We start from the raw sequence: 22475 nt of genomic DNA, 5'->3' as shown, positions 1-22475 counted from the left end.
AAAAGAGAGATAGATAGAGCTCTTAAAGATTGCGTAGTCAAGGGACATGGGGAGAAGGCAATGACAGGGTACTGATTGTGGATGATCAGCCATGATCACATGGGAAGGCGGTGCTGGCTCGAAGGGCCGAATGGCCTACTCCTGCACCTATTGTCTTGTCCATATCGAAGGTAATGTGGAGGGATAAAGAACAATGAATGAAAGAAATGCAAAAAAGTAATGATGATAAAGCTAAACCGGCCATTGTCAGATGTTTGTAGGGTGCAAACCAGAAGCTGGTGCGACTTGGGTGGGGGAGGGATATAGAGAGAGGGAATGGCGGGACTGCCTGAAGTTAGAGAAATCAATATTCATACCACTGGGCTGTAAGCTGCCTAAGCGAAATATGAGATGCTCCTTTAACAGAGTCAGCTGACCAAGAAAGCCCAGGCAAACCTGGTGATCACTGGTGTCTGACTTTGTTAATAGTGGATCAAATATAAATGTACAGGTTATTACTGACTCTTGATTTATTTCTCTTAATGATTGTAGAAGTTTGGAGGACATGTTGCAGGTATATTAGACGTTGGTGAGCCCGCTTTTAGAGCATTCTGCTCAGTTCTGGGCGCTGTGTTATAGGAAAGATGTTGAGGGCCTCGACCTGAAACGTCACCCGTTTCTTCTCTCCAGTGATGCTGCCTGTCCCGCTGAGTTGCTCCCGCACTTTATGTCTGTGTTTGGTGTAAACCAGCACCTGCAGTTCCTTCCTGCAGAAGATGTTGCGAAGTTGGAATGGGAGCAGAGAGGATTTACAAGGATGTTGCCATGACTCGAGGGTCAGGGCTACAGTATCGGGAAAGATTGAACAGGCTGGGACTCTATTCCCTGATGGGCAGGAGGATGTGGAGTGTATAAAATCATGAGAGGAACAGATTGGGTAGATGCACAGAGTCTCTTGCCCAGAGTAGGGGAATCGAGGACCTAAGGGCATTGGTTTAAGGTGAGAGGGGGAAAGATTTAATAAGAATTAGTCAGGTACATGGATAGGACAGGTTTAGAGGGATATAGGTCAAACTCAGGCAAGTGGGACTAGTGTAGATGGGACATATTGGTCGGTGTGGGCAAGTTGGGCAGAATGGCCTGTTTCCACACTGTATGACTCTATGAGTTTGCAACAAGGCTGCATACACTTCTGTCCCCCATCAGTTTTCTCCAGTGATACTACTGAACCCGCTGAGCATTTGTCAGCACTGGGCCTCTACTTGATGGAGTTTAGAAGGTTGAGGGGGGACCTCATTGAAACTTACAGAATTATGAAAGGCATGGATAGAGTGGACGTGGAAAGGATGTTTCCACTAGTGGGAGAGTCTAGGACTAGAGGCCATAGCCTCAGAATTAAAGGGCGCTCTTTTAGAAAGGAGGTGAGGAGGAACTTCTCAGAGGGTAGTTGATCAGTGGAATTCATTGCCACAGAGGGCTGTGGCGGCCAAGTCAGTGGATATTTTTACAGCAGAGATAGACAAATTCTTGATTAGAACGGGTGTCAAGGGTTGCGGGGAGAAGGCATGAAAATGGGATTAGGAGGCAGAGATCAGCCATGATTGAATGGCAGAGTAGACTCGATGGGCCGAATGGCCTAATTTGAACTCCTATAACTTGTGAACGTGATTTGGTCCAGCACACTGTGCCCATCTTTGTTAAAAACTAGTATCTGTAGTTCTTTGTTTCTACTAAAAACACTTCCAGGCAGGGGAGTCAGGAAGAAATCTCCAGTGCAGTGATACAAAGCCTCTTTCCTGACCTCCCTCAGTCTAACCTCCCCGAACAACATGCCAACCAAATCCCTGTGTCCATATTCATACCATCTCCTGTCTCCACGTCATCCCAACTCAATGAGTTTGGACGTGTGGAGTTGGAACGTTCCCCCTGTGACCGCCTCCCCCGGCTGTTCCGGGATTCTTCCCACATCCCACAGATGTGCAGTTTTGCAGGTTAATTGACCTCTGTAAATTGCCCCCAATGCGGATGAGAAAAGGGGTGTGACTTAGAACTAGTGTGAACGGATGAGCAGTGGTCTGCATGGACTTGGAGGGCCGAAGGGACTGTGTCTGTGCTGTATCTCTGATCAAAACTGTAAGTTGGCATTGTTGGAGGGAGAATGTGTGACGTAGAATGTGGATTTCACAATACAGTTAGGGTGCTGTCTTGAGAGATCTCGCATTGTGTTTGCCTTCCTTACTCCAATTCGACTTGCAAATTAACCTTTTGGGAATCCTGCACCAGCACTCCCAAGTCCATTTGCACCTATGATTTATTCACTTCTCTCCTCATTTAGAAAATAGTCTACACTTTTATTCCTACTACCGAAACGCATGGTCGGCTTGGACTCGGTGGGCCGAAGGGCCTGTTTCCACGCTGTACCTCTAAACTAACCTAACCATCTGCGTGCTGGAAACAAAATGTTGGCGTAACTCAGCGGGACAGGCAGCATTTCTGGAATTAAGGAACGGGTGACGTTTCGGGTCGGGACACTCCTTCCGCCCCTTCTTCGACTTGAAACATTCCTTCTCTCCAGAGATGCTGCCTGTCCCGCTGAGTTACTTCAGCACTTTGTTTTTTTAGTTTGGAGATACAGAGTAGAAACAGGCCCTTCGGCCCACCGAGTCCGCACCGACCACCGATGGGCCGAATGGCCTAATTTGAACTCCTATAACTTGTGAACATGATTTGGTCCAGCACATTGTGCCCATCTTTGGGCCTGTCCCACTTAGGCTATTTTTAGGCGACTGCCGGCGACTGTCATAGTTGTAGCAGGTCGCCGAAAAACCGGCAACTGGACCCCCCCTTCGACATAAAATTTGAAATAGAATCATTACTTTAACAACAACAAAAAACAAAGTCGGCATCGGCGACAACCTACGTCACCTGGCGACAACTACGACAGCACCGACATCAGGAGAAGTCAAGCTACGCTCCTTGGCGTCAAACCCACTGTCATCAACATGTTGAATTCTATCTGCGACCAGAATGTCGCTACGACTCTTTGGGCGACTGAGGAGATGACTCACGACCATACAGGCGACACCCCGGCAACCATGTGGTGACAGCCTAGTCGCCTGTAGTCACCTAAAAAATCGCCTAAGTGGGACAGGCCCTTAACACTATCCCACACACACGAGGGACAATTTTTATATAACATTTACCAAGCCAATAAACCTACAAACCTGTACGTCTTTGGAGTGCGGGGGGAAACCGGAGATCCCGGAGAAAACCCACGCAGATCACGGGGAGCGCGTACAAACTCCGTACGGACAGCACCCGTAGTCGGAATCGAACCTGGGTCTCCGGCGCTGCCTGTAACACTGTAACTCTACTGCTGCGCCACCGTGCCACTCTGTGGTTACTGCTACAGTTTTTGTTCCTTGTAAGTCCACTGTTTCCAAGGATGTCGAGTGCAATGGAAACAAAATTTGGAAGCGGAGGAAATAAAACGATCTGCACCAAATCATGTCCTAGAACCTCCTGTACTATCTTTTAATGGGTTTAAAAGTGTTGTGAATCACCATGAAAGTCTTGCAAAAGTTGACATTGAATGGACTCTTTTTACTCTATGTACAGTAAATGCAACTCCAAATTACAGCTCAGTTTCAGCTTCAGCCCCGAGCACTGATTAGGATGAACATTAAAAAACTGTACAGAACGCGAAGTGCCGGTGTAACTCAGCGAGCCAGGATCTCTGGAGAACATGGATTGCCAATATGGATCAGGCCGGGAACCTTCAGAGTGATTGTAGTAGGGAGGGGAAAGTTGGAAGAGAGGTGCGGAATTAAAAAAAAAGACACAAGTACTGGAGTAACTCAGCTGATCACCCAACATCTCTGAAAGTTAAACCCAGCTTCATTGTGCGGCACGATGGCGCAGCGGTAGAGTTACTGCCTTACAGCGACAGAGACCCAGGTTCGATCGTGGGTACTTGTCTGTACGGAGTTGGTACATTCTCCCCGTCACCTACGTGGTTTTTCTCCGAGATCTTCGGTTTCCTCCCACACTCCAAAGACGTACAGGTTTGTAGGCTAATTGGCTTGGTATAAGTGTAAATTGTCCCTAGTGTGTGCAGGGTAGTGTTAGTGTACGTGGATCGCTGGTCGGCGCGGACTCGGTGGGCCGAAGGGCCTGTTTCCACGCTGTATCTCGAAACTAAACTAAACTAAGCCTTGTCCAGTACGGAGTGCTGTCTAATAAAATTCAATGTGTTTTTTCATAAGCTCATATTCAATAACCCATATTAGATGAGAGGCTTTTTATATAAATATATATTTGTAACCTCAGCTGAAGGTGGTGATATGGAATTTCTCAATAAGGCATAAAAAATGATGTGAAAAGAAAAATAAGTTAGAGAGTTATGAGAATCCTGAGAGCTGTAAGGGTAATTTGTCATTAATTTAATTTTGCTGGCAGATCACAGTCATAGGAATCTATCTGGAAATGCTAACTCAATGTCCCAAGTCACTTCCCAAAGGCAGAAAGCAGAATTTGTTCTGTGTCATTTCCCCCCCCGCAGAATTCAAGGCGGCACGTTGGTAGAGTTGCTGCCTTACAGCGCCAGAGACTCGCATCCGATCCCGACTACGGGTGCTGTCTGTGCGGAGTTTGTACGCTCTCCCCGTGACCTGCGTGGGTTTTCCCCGGGCGCTCCTGTTTCCTCCCACACTCCAAAGACGTGCAGGTTTGTGGGCTAAATGGCTTTGGTATAGATTGTAAGTGGTCCTTAGTAGGATGGTGTTAGTGTGCGGAGTGACCGTTGGTCGGCGCGGACTCGGTGGGCCAAAACGCCTGTTTGGGGATGTTGGGGGAGTCCAGGACCAGGGGCCACAGTTTAAGAATAAGGGGTAAGCCATTTAGAACGGAGACGAGGAAACACTTCTTCTCACAGAGAGTTGTGAGTCTGTGGATATCTCTGCCTTAGAGGGCGGTGGAGGCCGGTTCTCTGGAGCTAGATAGGGCTCTTAAAGATAGCGGAGTCAGGGGATAGGGGGAGAAGGCAGGAACTGATTGGGGATGATCAGCCATGATTGCATTGAATGGCGGTGCTGGCTCGAATGGCCTACTCCTGCACCTGTTGTCTATTGTCTATTGTCTTACGGATTGGACAGGTTTAGAGGGATATGGGCAGGCAGGTGGGACTACGGGTCATGTTGGCCGACATGGACAAGTCGTATGCATGAATGTATGCATGAATGTTAACTCATTGTCACCTGTGACAGAGGGTACCTAGGTACAGTGAAATGATTTGCTTTGCGTACAACCTATTGTAGGCAGTGCACAAGTGTTGCCATGTGTTTAGGGACGACAGATGGCACAATGGGCTAAGTGTTCGGCTGGCAACCGGAAGGTAGCCGGTTCGAATCCCGCTTGGAGTGCATACTGTCGTTGTGTCCTTGGGCAAGACACTTCACCCACCTTTGCCTGTGTGTGAATGTGTGTGAATGTGTGTGAGTGATTGGTGGTGGTCGGAGGGGCCGTAGGCGCAGATTGGCAGCCACGCTTCCGTCAGTCTGCCCCAGGGCAGCTGTGGCTACAGAAGTAGCTTACCACCACCGAGTGTGACTGAGGAGTGAATGAATAATGCGATGTAAAGCGCCTTGAGTATTAGAAAGGCGCTATATAAATCCCATCCATTATTATTATTATTATTGTCTATTGTCTTACGGATTGGACAGGTTTAGAGGGATATGGGCCAAATGCAGGCAGGTGGGACTACGGGTCATGATGGCCGACATGGACAAGTTGTATGCATGAATGTTACCTCATTGTCACATGTGACAGAGGTTACCTAGGTACAGTGAAATGATTTGCTTTGCGTACAACCTATTGTAGGCAGTGCACAAGTGTTGCCATGTGTTGGTGCCAACAAAGTAATAGAAGTGCCGAACGGTCCTGTCTACCACCTGCCGCTGCACTTGGTGAGATATTGGCCAAGCTCAGGCAGGTGGGACCAGTATAGCTCGGACATGTTGGCCGGTGTGAGCAAGTTGGGCCAACGGGCCTGTTTCCACACTGTATCACTCTATGGCTCTATGACATTGAACACTGGAGGATGGGGAAGGAAAACAGGGGGCAACTGCTGCTTGAACTAAATGAAAAATCCCACTTTGAATGTGATTGAGTCAGAAAAGCCAATGCCAATGTCGGATTGACTCCACTCAATAACAAGCCACTTGCGAGATGTCAAATTTTGGGTTCGTAATAAATGTCAAAAGTGCTGCAGAAAGATTTCCACAAATGACACCAGGTACTTGGAAGTCAGAACAATAAACGCAGGGGATGCGTTCACACAGATGCTTTGATGAGGCCCTTCTACAAAGCAAATCTAATGAGAACAGGCATCAATGAGGTAAACATTAAAGTGGTTCAAGGTTAATGATCTTTGCACAGTTAGCATTGTGATGACAGCAGCAGGTTTGATCCATGCACGGTGTCAAATTGTAGAATACCAGTATAATTACTCCTTAACAAGTTGTATTATTAAATGATAGTGTTCAGCAATGCGTCCACATGCAAGTGATCAACAGACCTTTGGCGGCTTTTGTTGTTGGGTTCAGCTGAAACATCGAAACGTACAAACATAGGTGCAGGAGTAGGCCATTCGGCCCTTCGAACCAGCACCGCCATTCAGTACCCCGTTCGAGCTTTTTCTCCCCATATCCCTTGATTCTTTTAAGTGCCTGTCCGACTTGGCGATTTCTTTCAGCGACTGCCAGCATCATAACAGTGTCGCCATAAGATTTTGAACAATTCGATGACCTGATATGTCATGTTGCCGGCAGTCGCCGAAAAAATCGCGAAGTGGGACAGGCCCTTTAGCCCCAAGAGCTAAATCTAACTCTCTCTTGAGAATAAGGAGTAAGCCATTTAGAACGGAGACGAGGAAACACTTTTTCTCACAAAGAGTGGTGAGTCTGTGGAGGCAGGTTCTCTGGATGCTTTCAAGAGAGGGCTCTTAAAACATAAGCACCCGTAGTCAGGATGGAACCCAGGTCCCTGGCGCTGTAAGGCAGCAACTTGGTCGCTGCGCCACCGTGCCGCCCCAATATGTCTTATTGCAAATCAGTCGCCAGCGTCTTGAAGCAGGCACTCTATTTTGAGCTCTGTCATGGGACGAAAAGATTCAAAGAAGTGCTCAAAGCCAACTTCAAAAAGCTCTGGGAACATATGGGACGGCACTAAGGACATTGGCAGCATGCACAGGAGACCTTCATACACAGCAATTATGGGCACCATATCTGAGGAAGGATGTGCTGGCTCTGGAGAGGGTCCAGAGGAGGTTTACAAGAATGATCCCAGGAGTAAGTGGGTTAACCTATGATGAGCGTTTGTCGGCACTGGCCTGTACTCACTGGATTTTAGAAGAATGGGGGGCGGGGGGGACATTGAAACATACAGCATAGTGAAAGGTTTGGATAGAGTGGATGTGGAGAGGATGTTTCCACTAGTGGGAGAGTCTAAGATTAGAGGTCATGGCCTCAGAATTAAAGGACGTTCTTTTAGGAAGGAGATGAGGAGAAATTTCTTTAATCACAGGGTGATGAATCTGTGGAATTCTTTGCCACCGACTCTGTGGAAGAGTCTGCAGTTCTTACTTTGGCCTCATCAGCCACCTCAGAACCCCCTAAACCAGAGTGGACGGCACGACTGCACCAGAGAACCGGGTTCGATCCTGATTACGGGTGCTGTCTGTACGGAGTTTGTACGTTCTCCCCGTGACCTGCGTGGGTTTTCTCCCGGTGCTCCACAGTGGCTCAGCGATAGAGTTGCTGCCTTACAGTGCTGGCAGCGCCGGAGACTGCACCAGAGAACCGGGTTCGATCCTGACCACGGGTGCTGTCTGTACGGAGTTTGTACGTTCTCCCCGTGACCAAATTGGTTTTCTCCGAGATTTTCAGTTTCCTCCCATGCTCCAAAGACATACAGGTTTGCAGGTTAATTGGTTAATGGACTTTGGTAAAAATTATAAGTTGTTCCTAGCGTGTATGATAGCGCTCGTGTTAGGGGATCGCTTGTCGGCATGGACTCAGTGGGCTGAAGGGCCTGTTTCCATGCCATATCTCTAAACTAAACTAAACTAAACTAAGTGACGTACTGTTGAACCTTTCACAAGCTCAGTTCAGTTTAGTTTAGTTTATTGTCATGTGTACCGAGGTACAGTGAAAAGCTTTCCTTTCCTGCTCACCGCTCACGGAAAGACAATACATGATTCCAATCGAGTCATTGTATAGACACATGATAAGGGAATAACGTTTAGTGCAAGGTAAAGCCAGGAAAGTCTGATCAAAGATAGTCCGAGGGTCGCCAATGCGGTAGATAGTAGCTCAGGACTTATCTGTTGTTGTGGTAGGATGGTTCAGTTGCCTGATAACAGCTGGGAAGAAACTGTCCCTAAATCTGGCGCTACCCAACAAACTGCCCGATCACTCACCACCGACCCGCCCCATCTGTAGAAGAGCCTACAGTTCCAAAACTGACCTCATGGGCCACCACAGAGTAGAATCCCAAAACCACAGTGGAATCAATATATTGTATAGGCGCAAATGTTGTGAATAAATGTATTCTTTATTCAGGCATTGTAGGTTGGAAATACATGGACGTTTAACACACTAACATAATAGTCATAGTTGTTGAGAGGCGGTTGCCTCGTGAGCTCGGTTTAGCTCCTGCTGAAGTGGCAGGACACTCTCATGAAGTGAGAGCAAGAGAGCGAGAGAGGGAAGGTCAGGACTTATATAATAGGGCACACCCCCAATATATCTCGTGACTCCTACCCAAGGTTGCCGAGGATTCGCACAGGAAAGTGGCCTAACCACTAGGTGCCGCTACAGTATCATCAAACCCAACAACACTGCATAAGAACTGCATAATAATAGAGCAGTGGAATCCAGGAGCACAGGTAAATAATTTGTGGAATGTAGCATGACAAGTAGGTAGACAATAGACAATAGACAATAGGTGCAGGAGTAGGCCATTCGGCCCTTCGTGCCAGCACCGCCATTCAGTGTGATCATGGCTGATCATCCACAATCAATACCCCGTTCCTGCCTTCTCCCCATATCCCCTGACTCTCCTTTTTTAAGAGCCCTATCTAGCTAGGGTGGTCATGAAGGAATTTGGCACATTGGCCTTCATCAGTCAGGGTATTGAGTATAGAAGTTGGGATGTTGTGTTACAATTATGGGCGGCCACGATGGCGCAGTGATAGAGTTTCTGCCTTACAGTGCTTGCAGCGCCGGAGACCCGGGTTTGATCCCGACTACGGCTGCTGTCTGTACGGAGTTTGTACGTTCTCACCGTGACCGCATCTGTGTGTTTTCTCTGAGATCTTCGGTTTCCTCCCACACTCCAAAGACGTACAGGTATGTAGGTTAATCGGCTTGGTGTATGTGTAAATTGTCCCTAGTGTGTGTAGGATAGTGTTAATGTGCGGGGATCGCTGGTCGATGCGGACTCAGTGGGCCGAAGGGCCTGTTTCCGTGCTGTATCTCTAAACTAAACTAAACTAAAAATGTGTACAAGGTCATAACGAACAAGAGCAGAATTAGGCAGTTCGGCCCATCAAGTCTATTCCGCCATTTAATCATGGCTGATCTATCTCTCCCTCCTAACCTTCTCCCCAAAACCTCTGATACCTGTACTAATCAAGAATCTATCTATCTCTGCCTTAAATATATCCACTGACTTGGCCTCCACAGCCGTCTGTGGCAAGACATTGGTGAGGCCACATTTTTGAGTATTCGGTTCAGTTTTGGTCACATTTGGAATATTCTGTTTATTTTTGTTCACCCTGTTGTAGGTCTTGAACAGGTCTAGAGGGCCTGAACTGTAGGGAAAGTTTGAGCAGGCCAGGACTTTATTCTTTGGAGCACAGGAGGATGAGAGGTGATCTTATAGACGTGTATAAGATCATAAGGGAAATAGATTGGGTGAATGCACAGAGTCTTTTACCCAAAGCTGGGGAGTCAAGAACCAGAGGTCATGGGTTTGAGGTGAGAGGGGAAAGAGTTAATAGGTATCTGAGGGCCAACCTTTTTACACAAGGGGTAACAACAACATTTGGACAAGTTCATGGAAGCAGGTCCTTCCCCCTTCAGAGGGAAATGGGTCAAACGTGGGCAGGTGGGACAAGTATAGATGTGACTTCTTGGTCAGCATGGGAACAGGCCCTTTGGCCCAACACTAACCATGCTAACCAAGTTGCCTCCTTCTATGCTTGTCCCACCTGCCTATGCTTGGCTTATAAATGTTCAGACAACACGGAGCTCACCAGGTTGTTTGAATAAAAGAACAGAAAGAAAATTGTTTTGTTCAAAATTTGATTCCTTTGAAAATAATCAGATTTTCTTTGATGGTAAATGGGATTCAAAATGGAAGCAGATATAAAATCGAATGTCTTTTTTTAGGTGAAGAATGAGTATGAATTAAACATAGAGCAGGGTAAAAAAGGAACCACAAAATTAAAGGCAAGATTCAGGAAAAAATAATACTCGGTATCATAAAATACCACGTAAACAGCGAGTTTATCAGCTTATTTTCCAAGAATGTTTCTTGGAATAGTTTAGTTTAGTTTAGTTTAGAGATACAGCGTGGAAGCAGGCTTTTCGGCCTACCGTGTCCATGCCAACCAGCGATCACCTGTGCACTAGTTTTATCCTACACACCAAGGACTACTTACAGGAGCCAATTAACCTACAAACCTACACGTCTTTGGAATATTGGGCATGTTTTAGGGCAGGAGGCATAAATCAATTTAAGCTGTAGTGATATAGATTCTCAATAGTTTGCTTTAGTTTTCAGTTTTGCTGATACAACATGGAAACAGGCTGTTCAGCCCACCGAACCCAAGCTAACCATCGATCACCCGGTCGCACTAGTTCTATGTTATCCCACTACCCTATACACTAGGGGCAATTTTACAGAGGCCAATTAGCTTACAAAACTGTACGTCTTTGGGATGTGGGGGGAAACTGGAGCAACCAAGGAAACCCAGGGAATCATCGTACCACAAGCAGAGAGCAGTGCTGAACTACTATCTACCTCATGGGTGACCCTCAGACTATCCTTGTTCGGGCTTTGCTGGCTTTACCTTCCACTAAACGTTATTCCCTCATCATGTATCTAAACACTGTAAATGGCTCGAATGGAATCATGTATTGTCTTTCCGCTGACTGGATAGCACGCAACAAAAGCTTTTCGCCATACCTCGGTACACGTGACAATAACCTAAACTGAACCCGCGAGGCTGCAGGGAGAATGTGCAAACTCCACACGTACATAGAAAACATTGAAAAATAGATGCAGGCCATTCGGTCCTTCGAGCCAGCACCGCCATTCAATATGATCATGGCTGATCATCCAAAATCAGTACCCCCGTTCCTGCTTCTTCCCCATATCCATTGATTCTGTTAGCCCCAAGTGTTATCTCTAACTCTCTCTTGAAAACATCCAGTAAATTGGCCTCCATTGCTTTCTGTGGCGGAGAATTCCACAGCTTCACAACTCTCTGGGTGAAAATACGGCACCCAATGTCGGGATGGAACCCGGGACTCTGGAGCTACGAGGCACCAGCTGTACCAGCTGTGCCGATGTGTTGCTTTAGAGGGTCTTAATCAATGTAATGGAAAATATCTGTAAGGCAATAGTGAAAGTAATGGTGTCATCGTTCGTTACCTTTCCATTATTGTACTTACAATTTTAATGACAAGCAGAAACATGGCGAGATGCCCAACGTCCAAACATAACAGTCTAAATAGAGTTACTCGCAAAACGCTATTGACAGCTGGCCTTGCCATTTATGAGACTAGTCTGATGTTCATTTTTGCAACAGATGCAAACTAAACCCACTAAAAATATTTATAATTAGGATTTACAACACTAAGTACTCTTGTAATGATTTGATGTGTCTCAGCTACCACCGTTTCTGCCACTGAAAATTTAACTATCACATATGGAATCCCATTCCTTGAAGTTAACAACTTGTTTAAGGAGATTTTAATGTTTCCTTCTTAAATTAATACTCATTATTGTCTTTTTCTCCCTCATAATCCAATCTCTTTGAGTTCTTTTTGTTTGTGATGTTGAAATCTTACACACAATTCGAGTCTCCTTCTCAGCTTTTAGAGTCTTACAGCATGGAAACAGGACCACACTTGCCCACACCAATCGACATGTCTCATCTACACTAGACCCACCTCTTTGCATTTGGCCCATATCCCTCTAAACCTGTCCTATCCATGTACCTGTCTAATTGTTTCTTGAAAGTTGCGATAATCCCTGCCTCAACTACCTCCTCCGGCAGCTCCTTCCATACACCCTTCAGGTTCATTTTAAATCTTTTCCCTTTCATCTTTAACCTATGTCCTCTGGTTGTCGATTCCTCTATGCTAGGCAAGAGACTCTGTGCGTCTATCCAATCTATGTCCAAAGTTTATTTTCTGATCTTTAACTCGTTTTGGTTTAGAAGGTGCGCTGTTAGATCCTCAGTCCAGATGTCCAGTAACCCTTGATCTTGGTTTACTACTTTGTTCTTGCAACTTACTTTGGAGTTGCAGTGTGTGAGACTAAGGTTTTCATACAATGTTACAAGGTTTTTAAAATTCATTACAAGGTTAATTCCCAGGATGGCGGGACTGTCATATGCTGAGAGAATGGAGCAGCTGGGCTTCTACACTCTGGGGTTTAGAAGGATGAGAGGATATCTCATTGAAACATTTAAGATTGTTAAGGGTTTGGACACGTTAGAGGCAGGAAACATATTCCCGATGTTGGTGGAGTCTAGAACCAGGGGCCACAGTTTAAGAATGAGTAAGCCATTTAGAACGGAGACAAGGAAACATTTTTTCTCACAGAGAGTGGTGAGTCTGTGGAATTCTCTGCCTCAGAGGGCAGTGAGTATGGAATTCTCTGCCTCAGAGGGCGGTGGAGGCAGGTTCTCTGGATGCTTTCAAGAGAGAGCTAGATAGGGCTCTTAAAAATAGCGGAGTCAGGGGATATGGGGAGAAGGCAGGAACGGGGTACTGATTGGGGATGATCAGTCATGATCACATTGAATGGTGGTGCTGGCTTGAAGGGCCGAATGGCCTACTCCTGCACCTATTGTCTATTGTCTAGTGCTGTATCCTTTAATACCATGAAACAAATTGGAATAATTTACTGAAATGAATGTGCTGAAGAATTTGCTGCCTTACAGCGCCAGAGACCCGGGTTCGATCCTGCCTGCGGGTGCTGTCTGTACGGAGTATGTACATTCTCCCCGTGACCACGTGGGTTTTCTCCTTCTACACTCCAAAAACGTAGAGGTTCGTAGGTTAATTGGCTTCTGCAAAATTATAAATTGTCCCTTGTGTGTGTAGGATAGTTCTAGCGTATGGGATGATGGCTGATCAGCGTGGACTCAGTGTGCCGAAGGGCCTGTTTCCACGCTGTATGTCTAATGTCTTATGTTTACTGCTGAACATGAAATTGGAAGGTCACTAGATGGCGCAGAAAACATGGCAATTCCTTGTGTGCTGCCTCGATGAAGTCTGCTATTGTTACACCAGACTACTTTTTAGTTTAGTGTAGAAATACAGCGTGGAAACAGCCCCTTCGGCCACCGAGTCCACGCTGACCAACGATTACCTATACACTGGTTGCATCGTACACACACTAGGAACAATTTACAAAAGCCAATTAACCTACAGATGCCATTTAACCTGCTCGTCTTTGGAGTGTGGGAGGAAACCGGAGCACCCGGAGAAAACCCGCAGTCACAGGGCAAACGTACAAACTCCGTACAGACAACCCATAGTCAGGATCAAACCCTGGTCTCTGGCGCTGTAAGGCAGCAGCTCTACCGCTGCGGCACCGTGCTGCCCATTATTACTTATTGTTCTTACGTATGCTATGAATTGACTGAATTGCATGCAACAACAAAGAATTTCACTGTGCCTATGTACAAGCGGTACAATAAAGTGCCATTGAACCATGGACAGACACAGGTGTCAAGAACCCAGTATGGAAAATTCATGATTGATTTTCAATTGACAACTGAGTGATGGATGTACTGAGAAATAGGTCACTTCTCACATCAAGCATTCAGTGTTGGTGTCAAGCATTCCCAAGGAATGGGTTGATGCAAAGTGGTGTTTCCTTCCAAGTCTTGCTGTACCTGACTTTAGTTTAGTTTAGTTTAGATTCGAGATACAACGCAGAAACAGGCCCCTCGGCCCACCGAATCCACAGCAAACCAGCGATCCCCACACATTAACACTACTCTACACACACTAGGGACAATTTTTTTAAACATTTATGCATTTATACCAAGCCAATTAGTTTACAAACCTGAGGTAGGCTCAAAATGCTGGAGTAACTCAGCGGGACAGGCAGCATCTCTAGAGAGAAGGAATGGGTGACGTTTCGGGTCGAAACACTTCTTCACAGTCTGCAGAAGGGTCTCGACCCTCACATTCCAGGATGTGAGATGGGGAGAAATTTCTTTAGTCAGAGGGTAGTGAATCTGTGGAATTCTTTGCCACAGAAGGCTGTGGAGAGAGTCGGTGGAAATATTTCAGGCAGAGATAGATAGATTCTTGATTAGTGCAGGTGTCAGAGGTTATGGCGAGAAGGCAGGCGAATGGGGTTAGGATGGAGAGATCGATCAGCCATGATTGAATGGTGGAGGAGACTTGATGGGCCGAATGGCCTAACTCTACTCCAATCACTTATGACCTTGTGAGATGAGGAGAACTTCATGTCTGCACACAGATAGATGGCCATGTGTACGAAAATGTTCATCTCCAAGCAAGGGCTAGACTGCATTTTGTAAGTTCTTGGGGCAGTCAAAAGATATGAGGATTGGATGGAAAAAGCACTGGATCAGCCATGGTCCAACTAGTTGCAAGAGGAGGTCTACTTGTGCTTTTAGCTCTTGCGGTCTTCTTGTTGCAGATCACACTGGGACAATTGAAGAGGGCAAGCTGCTGACAAACGCAATCAGGAGCGACTCTGCAGTCATTGGAGGTAAGATTGAATAAGGCTGCACTGAGTTCTAAAATCGGCACCTTGCATTTAAGGCTACCTTGGGAAACTGGCCGTCGGTGGATATTCCTGTCGGTCGACATTGATCCAGAAACTCATCGACCTGTCCTAAGAGTGTTTATATTTCACCGCACCACTTAGACATTAAAATGTGGTAAATCAATTCATTTCGGGGAGCTTTTTATCAAAACCGCGAATCAGCAGTACATGCCCTCTGGTCCTAGACTCTCCCACTAGTGGAAACATCCTCTTAGCTTCTCCCAAGTTATAGGTTATAGAGTCATGGAGTTATACTGAAGCTTATTTGATGCACTAGTATCCTTTAGCGTATGAAACTTGCTGTGTTTACACACAAAGGGCATAACTTCCAGATTTTTAACTAAATGTATTAACATTCCTCTCAATCGAACCACTGACACAAGAGATTATATTTGCTGGAAATGGAGCCAAAATAAAATGCTGGAGGAACTCAGAAATTCGAGCAAGAATCCGAAGGGTAGCTTTATCGAGCAAAGGGTTGTGGGTGTATGGAACAAGCTGCAAGAAGAGCTAGTTGAGGCGGGTACTATCGCAACATTTAAGAAACATCCAGACAGGTACATGGATAGGATAGGTTTAGAGGGATAAGGCCCAAACGCAGGTAGGTGGGACTATGTGTAGCTGAGACATGTTGGCTGCTGTGGGCAGGTTGGGCTGAAGGGCCTGTTTCTACGCTATAAAACTCGATGATTCTATGGCTCTGTAAGATCTGTGGAGGCAGAGGGATAACCAACGTTATGGGGTCAGGACTTCAGTACGGTCCTCTACAGGTGTTGACTGACCCATAGAGTTCCTCCAGCCGTAATTGAGTCATTGAAACTGATCCTTCAGTCCAATGTCCATGTCCCATTGAGAAGGTGGTTCTATGCTACACCACCTTGCACCACAACACAGCTTGGCGTGTGAGCAGCTCCATCCAAGACCGCGAGGAATTGCAGGGAATTGTGTCCGCAGCCCAGACCATCACACAAACCAACCTCCTTTCCATTGGCTCCATCTAAACCTCATGCTGCTTCGGCAAGGCCAGCAGCATAATCAAGGACGAGTCGCACCCTGGCCATTCCCTCTTCTCCCCTCCCCCATCAGTCAAGAGGTACAGAATTGTGAAAACGCGCACCTCCAGATTCAGAGACAGTTTCTTCCCAGCTGCTATCAGGCAACTGAACCATCCTACCACAACTAGGGAACAGTTCTGAACTACCATCTATGTAATTGGAGACCCTTGCACTATCTTTAATTGGACTTTAGCTTGCACTACATGTTATTTTCTTTATCATGCTTGCACTACATGTTATCTCTTGGCTTGTACTCGCTAGAATTTAGGAGATTGAGGGGGGATCTTATAGAAACTTACAAAATTCTTAAGGGGTTGGACAGGCTAGATGCAGGAAGATTGTTCCCGATGTTGGGGAAGTCCAGGACAAGGGGTCACAGCTTAAGGATACAGGGGAAATCCTTTAGGACCGAGATGAGGTACAGGATACTGAGTTGGATGATCAGCCATGATCATATTGAATGGCGGTGCAGGCTCGAAGGGCCGAATGGCCTCCTCCTGCACCTGTTGTCTATGTTTCTATGTTTCTATCCTGTATCCGTGCATTGTGAAAGGCTTGATTTTAATCATGTACAGTCGTTCCGCTGTAACAATTAAGTCTTTCTCTGTACCTCGGTACACGTGATGAGAATAACAGTGGCATGGTGGCGCACAGTGGCGCAGCGGTAGAGTTGCTGCCTTACAGTGCTGGCAGCGCCGGAGTCCCGGTTCGATCCCGACTACGGGTGCTGTCTGCACGGAGTTTGTACGTTCTCCCCGTGACCGCGTGGGCTTTCTCCGAGATCTTTGGTTTCATCCCACATTCCAAAGACGTACAGGTTTGTAGGTTAATTGGCTTGGTGTATGTGTAAATTGTCCCTCGTGTGTGTCGGGTAGCGTTCGTGTGCGGGGTCTGCTGGTCGGCACAGATTCGGTGGGCCCGAAGGCCTGTATCCGCGCTGTATCTCGAAGCTAAACTAAACTAAAGATATGTATCCATAATCATTGGATACCTTGCTATGAGTAGTAGCCACCTTCAAAACCTTTCACTGTACCTCGGTTAACGAGACAATAAACTAAACATAACTACACGTGACAATAGTAAACTTCATGCAGGGAGTTCTAGAATTGCAAAGAGCATGAAGTTTAGTTTAGTTTAGAGATACAGCACGGTAACAGGCCCTTCGGCTCACCGAGTCTGCACTGACCAACGATCCCCGCACACTAGCACTATCCTACACACACTAGGGGCAATTTACAATTATACCAAGCCACTTAGCCTGCAAACCTGTACGTCTTTGGACATGTTGGAGGAAACCGCAGATCCCGTAGAAAGCCCATGCGGGTCACGGGGAGAACGTACAAACACTGTACACACAAGCACCCATAGTCAGGATCGAACACAGATCCCTGGCGCTGTAGGAAGGAACTGCAGATGCTGGTTTACACCGAAAATAGACACAGAAATGCTGGAGTAACTCAGCGGGTCATGCAGCATCGCTGGAGAGAAGGAACGTCTCAACACAAAACGTCACCCATTCCTTCTCTCCAGAGATGATGCCTGAACCGCTGAGTTACTCCAGCATTTTGTGTCTATCTTCGCCGTATATGATGAAGAAGGGGTCGACTGGGCTTGTTTCCGCTGGAATTTACGATGAGAGAGGATCTTATAGAAACATCTAAAATTCTTAGAGGATTGGTCAGGGTAGATGCAGGACAAATGTTCCCGATGTTGGGGGAGTCCAGAACCAGGGGTTCACAGTTTAAGAACAAGGGTTAGGCCATTTAGGACTGAGATGAGGAAAAACATTTTCACCCAGAGAGTTGGGAATCTGTGGAATTCTCTACCACAGAAGGCAGTGGAGGCTAATTCACTGGATGTTTTCAAGAGAGTTAGATTTACCTCTTAGGGCTAATGGAATCGAGGAATATGGGGATAAAGCAGGAACGGGGTACTGATTTTAAATGATCAGCCATGATCATATTGAATGGCAGTGCTGGCTTTTTTTTTGCACAATCCGCAGGCATTGCCACTTTCTTTCAATACAATACAATATACAATACCTTTTATTTGTCATTTGAACCTCACATGAGGTTCAAACGAAATTTGGTTTCTGCAGCCATACAAGAAAAGAACCAAGACACACACCAACACAATTCACATAAACATCCATCACAGTGAGTCTCCTCCTCACTGTGATGGAAGGCAAAGTCTTGTCTCTCCCCTGCTCTCCATTCCTCTCCCGAAGTCGAGGTCAAAGCCCCCGGCGGGCACTAGCAAGTCCGCGGCCACTCAAAGCCACGCCGGGCGATGTAAGGCCCTGCCCCGGGTCCCGATATTGGAGCCCCCGGCGGGCGCTAGCAAGTCCGCGGCAATTTACAGCCGCACCGGGCGTTGTAAGGCCCCGCTCCAGGTCACTCTCAACCCCGCAATTCGAGCGGGAGAAGTCGCCGTTGCCGGTGCCCCGCAAAGCGGTCTCCCACCGGGGACCCGCGAGCTCCCGGTGTCACCATCCACCGGAGTCGGGTCGCAGCAGCGCGCCGCCGCAGCTCTCCACGCTCCGAAGCTGGCCAGCTCCACGAAGGTAGGTCCGCAGCTCCACAGCTCTACAGCTCCACAGGCTCCGTGACTTGAGCCTCCAGGTCGTTCCGGTTGGAGGCCGCTCCACGGTGCTAGGCCCCAACGGCAACGGAGACCCGACAGGGAAAAGGTCGGGTCTCCATGCAGGGAAGAGATTTAAAAGTTTCCCCCACCCCTACAAACACATACACATTTAAAAACCCACTACAAACTATACCCCCAACGGGACAACAACAAAAAAATACACAGACAGACTGCAGAGGCCGCTGCGAAGTCGGTCGCGCCGCCCATCACTGCGCATCTTGTATGTGTATGTGTATGTGTATGTGTATGTGTATGTGTATGTGTATGTGTATGTGTATGTGTATGTGTATGTGTATGTGTATGTGTATGTGCCATCAGGAAAGAGATACCGCAGCATCAAAGCCGGACAACCAGACTGCTAAACAGCTTCCTTCCACAGGCTGTGAGGCTGCTAAACAGTCACTCCACCTGATTCTGCTGCTTTGGCACTGACAATTTAATAACTGGCACTGAGTAATAACTCTGGCACTGGCTCAGGCCACTTAAATCAGATGCCCTGGACATTTATGACTGTTTTTTTTACTTGTATTTTAATGTTGCTTTTTTTTAACCTGCACTTTTTTAACTATTCGTATTGTTTTTATCAGGAACTGGATTGTTTTTTTTAATCATTTTTATTTATGCGTGAAATGTTTAAGTTTTTATGTGCGATGATCCCTGGTATTCCCTGGGAAACGTCTTCTCATTTTGCACTGTACAATTGTTGCTTTGCAATATGACGATAAAAGGATGACAATGATAATAAAGTTGACATGAATGGCCTGCTCCTGCACCTATTTTCTATGTTTCTGCGTAATGCAGCAACTCTACCGCTGCAGTTGCGCAGATAATGCTCGGGTGATGCTAGTCCTCTCTCGTGTAAGGGCTTTCCTAATGCTTGTTTCTCCCTACATCATTCGCAGGTGTAATAGCGGTGGCGATCTTCGTCATCCTCTGCATTGTGGCTGTAATGGGCCGCCTGATGTACAAGCACAAAGGCACGTACCACACCAACGAAATGAAGAGGGCGGAATACACTGAGCCCACAGACGCCACGTTGAAGAGCAATTCCATTTACCAGGATTCCCTGAGTGAAGACAAGAAAGAGTACTTCATCTGACAATTACACAGGCCCTCTTCATTATTATAACCGATTAATAACACCCGGGATATACTGTCTGTGCTATCAGTTAGCTCCAGACTCTGTGAACTATAAATGGACAGACATTACAGTCAGAGTAGGGACATGAAAAATGGTTTACACTTTTTGTTCGCCTTAACAGGGCAGGGGTTCTAACGTATTATTTCCTGCTATCTTCAGGTCAGCTCAGGGGAGGAGAAGGAAGAGGTTTTAAATGTCTACATGGGAACGGCAGAGAAATAAATTTACCATTATAACCGTTTAAGTATAGTTTAGAGATACGGCGTGGAGACAGGCACGTCAACCCACCGAGTCCGCGCCGACCAACCCGTACACCACACGCTAGGGGGCAATTTTACTGAGGCCAATTAAGCTAGAAACATGTCTTTTGAGTGTGGGAGGAAACCGGAGCACCCGGAGAAAACCCCCACGGTCACAGGGAGAACGTGCAAACTCCGTACAGACGGCACCCGTAGTCAGGATCGAACCCGGGTCCCTGGCGCTGTAAGGCAGCAACTCTACCGCTGCGCCACCATGCCACACCATATTAACTTACTGCATGACACATAAGCGTCTAATAATAGTTTTATCTTCCATTTATTTCCTTTTGTGTTTTTTATTCCCCCATCAATGGTTTTTCCCACGACACTGATCTTGTGAAACTCGGTCTGAGGTAAAGTTCCCTGAAACCCTTTTGTCCGATGTAACAATAATATATATTTACATAGCAGTTTAAACATGGAAAAGCAATGTATAGTGTTTCTTTGGTTTGGTTTAGAATTGCAACATGGAAACAGGCCTTTCGGCCCACCGAGTCCGCACCGACCAGCGATCCCCGCACATCAACACTATCCTGCACACTCGGGATCATTTTACATTTATGCCAAGCCAATTAACCTACAAACCTGTACATCTTTGGAGTGTGGGAGGAAACCAAAGATCTCGGAGGGAACACACCTGGTCGTGGGGAGAACCTGGTTACTGGCATTGTAAGCGCTGTAAGCAGCAACTCTACCGCTGCGCCACCGTGCCGCCCATGTTGTTCATATGAGTGTAACCAAATGAGATATGGTACGTTGGTATTCTGCAGCCTGTTACAGCAAATTAGGTGGATTTTTAGATAGTCTTTAAGGAGGCAGAGTCGTTTAGGGAGGGTGATTCCGGACCGTAGGAACATAAGCTAAAGGTATGGCTGCCATTGTTGCAGTGATTAATATCAGGATTGTACAAGAGGGCAAAGTTGTAGACGTACTGTGATCTCGAAGCTTTACAGACTGGAGAAGGGAAAAGTCACAAAACCACGTGAGAACAGGTCCATTTATTAAAAAGCAGCGTCATTTTCCACAACCAGGCAGTTCAGTTGAGTTTATTGTCACGTGTACCGAGGTACAGTGGAAAGCCTTTGTTGCGTGCTAACCAGCCAGCAGAAAGACGATACATGATTACGATCGATCCATTCACGGGGTACGGATACATGATAAGGGAATAACGTTTAATGCAAGGTAAGGCCAATGAAGTCTGATCAAAGATAATCCGACGGTCCCCGATGAGGTAGATACAGTGGTAGTTCAGGACTGCTCTCTGCTTGCGGTAGGATGGTTCAGTTGCCTGATAACAGCTGGGAAGAATTAGGAGAAGTGCTGAATTGTCACGTGTGTGACCCAACTTTAAAGACGTGCGTTTGAAGATGAATTGCAAAGAGTAGGTTTTGTCTTCTTGTGAGGGTAGAAGGCTATTACTATGATCGGATCAGGCGTATACGACGTTAGCAAATCCAATAAGACCAACTTTATTTCTGGTGGACTTGGGTGTGTAATTGACGTTCTATGGCGCAGGCGTATGATCAGGAAGTCCGACTACATGCGTGATTGTTTGTTCCTCTGTAAGTGCTGCTTCATGGAGTTGTTTTGGCTCAGGGTCAGAATTGTTTCAAAGTGGGGATAGATAAGTTTTTGTTCGGTAAGATGTTAAGGTGGCATTAAAATATGGGGAGCCTATGAATGAATTAGAGTCATACAACGTGGAAATAGGCCCTTCGGCCCAACTCGTCCATGCAGCCCAAGATGCCCCCATTGAGTCCTAGAGTAAGTCAGGGGTTCCCAACCTGGGGTAAATTTCGCTTACCCAGGGGGTAAATTTGTTGATTCTGGATTTGTACATATTTTTCTCATTGACAGACTGTGTTTGGCTCTGGTATATTGGTATCTGTTCATGCCAGGAAAGGTGGATAGTTAGTAAATCAAGGCTACAGTTATCAGGGGAAATTAAACTAATATGTTGGTAGTAGTCATGGTACCGGTTACCCATGACGACTGTGGTCAAGGTTTTGGGAGATCACCACAACAGTTTCCTTGACCCTCGATTAAGAGTTCTGAAGTGTACACTCACCGTTCTCTGCAGAATGGTAATATTTCACTGCTTTAACTTAATTCCATATTATGAACTTCCGAGTTCCAATCCTATGACCTGACCTCAACAGCATTTTCCTGACATTTAGTTCAGCTTAGAGATACAGCGCGGAAACAGGCCCCTTCCGCCCACCGACTCCGCGCCGACCAGCGGTCCCCGCACAC

At 46.6% G+C, this 22475-nt stretch overlaps 1 protein-coding gene across 1 annotated transcript in view; it reads left to right on the top strand.

Moving 5' to 3' along the window:
- Positions 1 to 20211, top strand: part of LOC116975564 (contactin-associated protein-like 5) — a 480271-nt gene extending 460060 nt beyond the window's left edge. The window contains exons 20-21 of the mRNA XM_033024851.1: positions 14956 to 15027; positions 19685 to 20211. Of these exons, the coding sequence (XP_032880742.1) occupies positions 14956 to 15027; positions 19685 to 19881 (269 nt within the window). The 3' untranslated portion in view covers positions 19882 to 20211. The remainder of the gene's footprint in view (positions 1 to 14955; positions 15028 to 19684) is intronic.
- The last annotated feature ends 2264 nt before the right edge of the window (positions 20212 to 22475 follow it).

The sequence above is a fragment of the Amblyraja radiata genome, chromosome 7 (genome assembly GCF_010909765.2).
Source record: "Amblyraja radiata isolate CabotCenter1 chromosome 7, sAmbRad1.1.pri, whole genome shotgun sequence".
In the NCBI taxonomy this organism is placed as follows: Eukaryota; Metazoa; Chordata; class Chondrichthyes; order Rajiformes; family Rajidae; genus Amblyraja; species Amblyraja radiata.
This window is presented reverse-complemented; position numbering and strand designations above follow the sequence as displayed.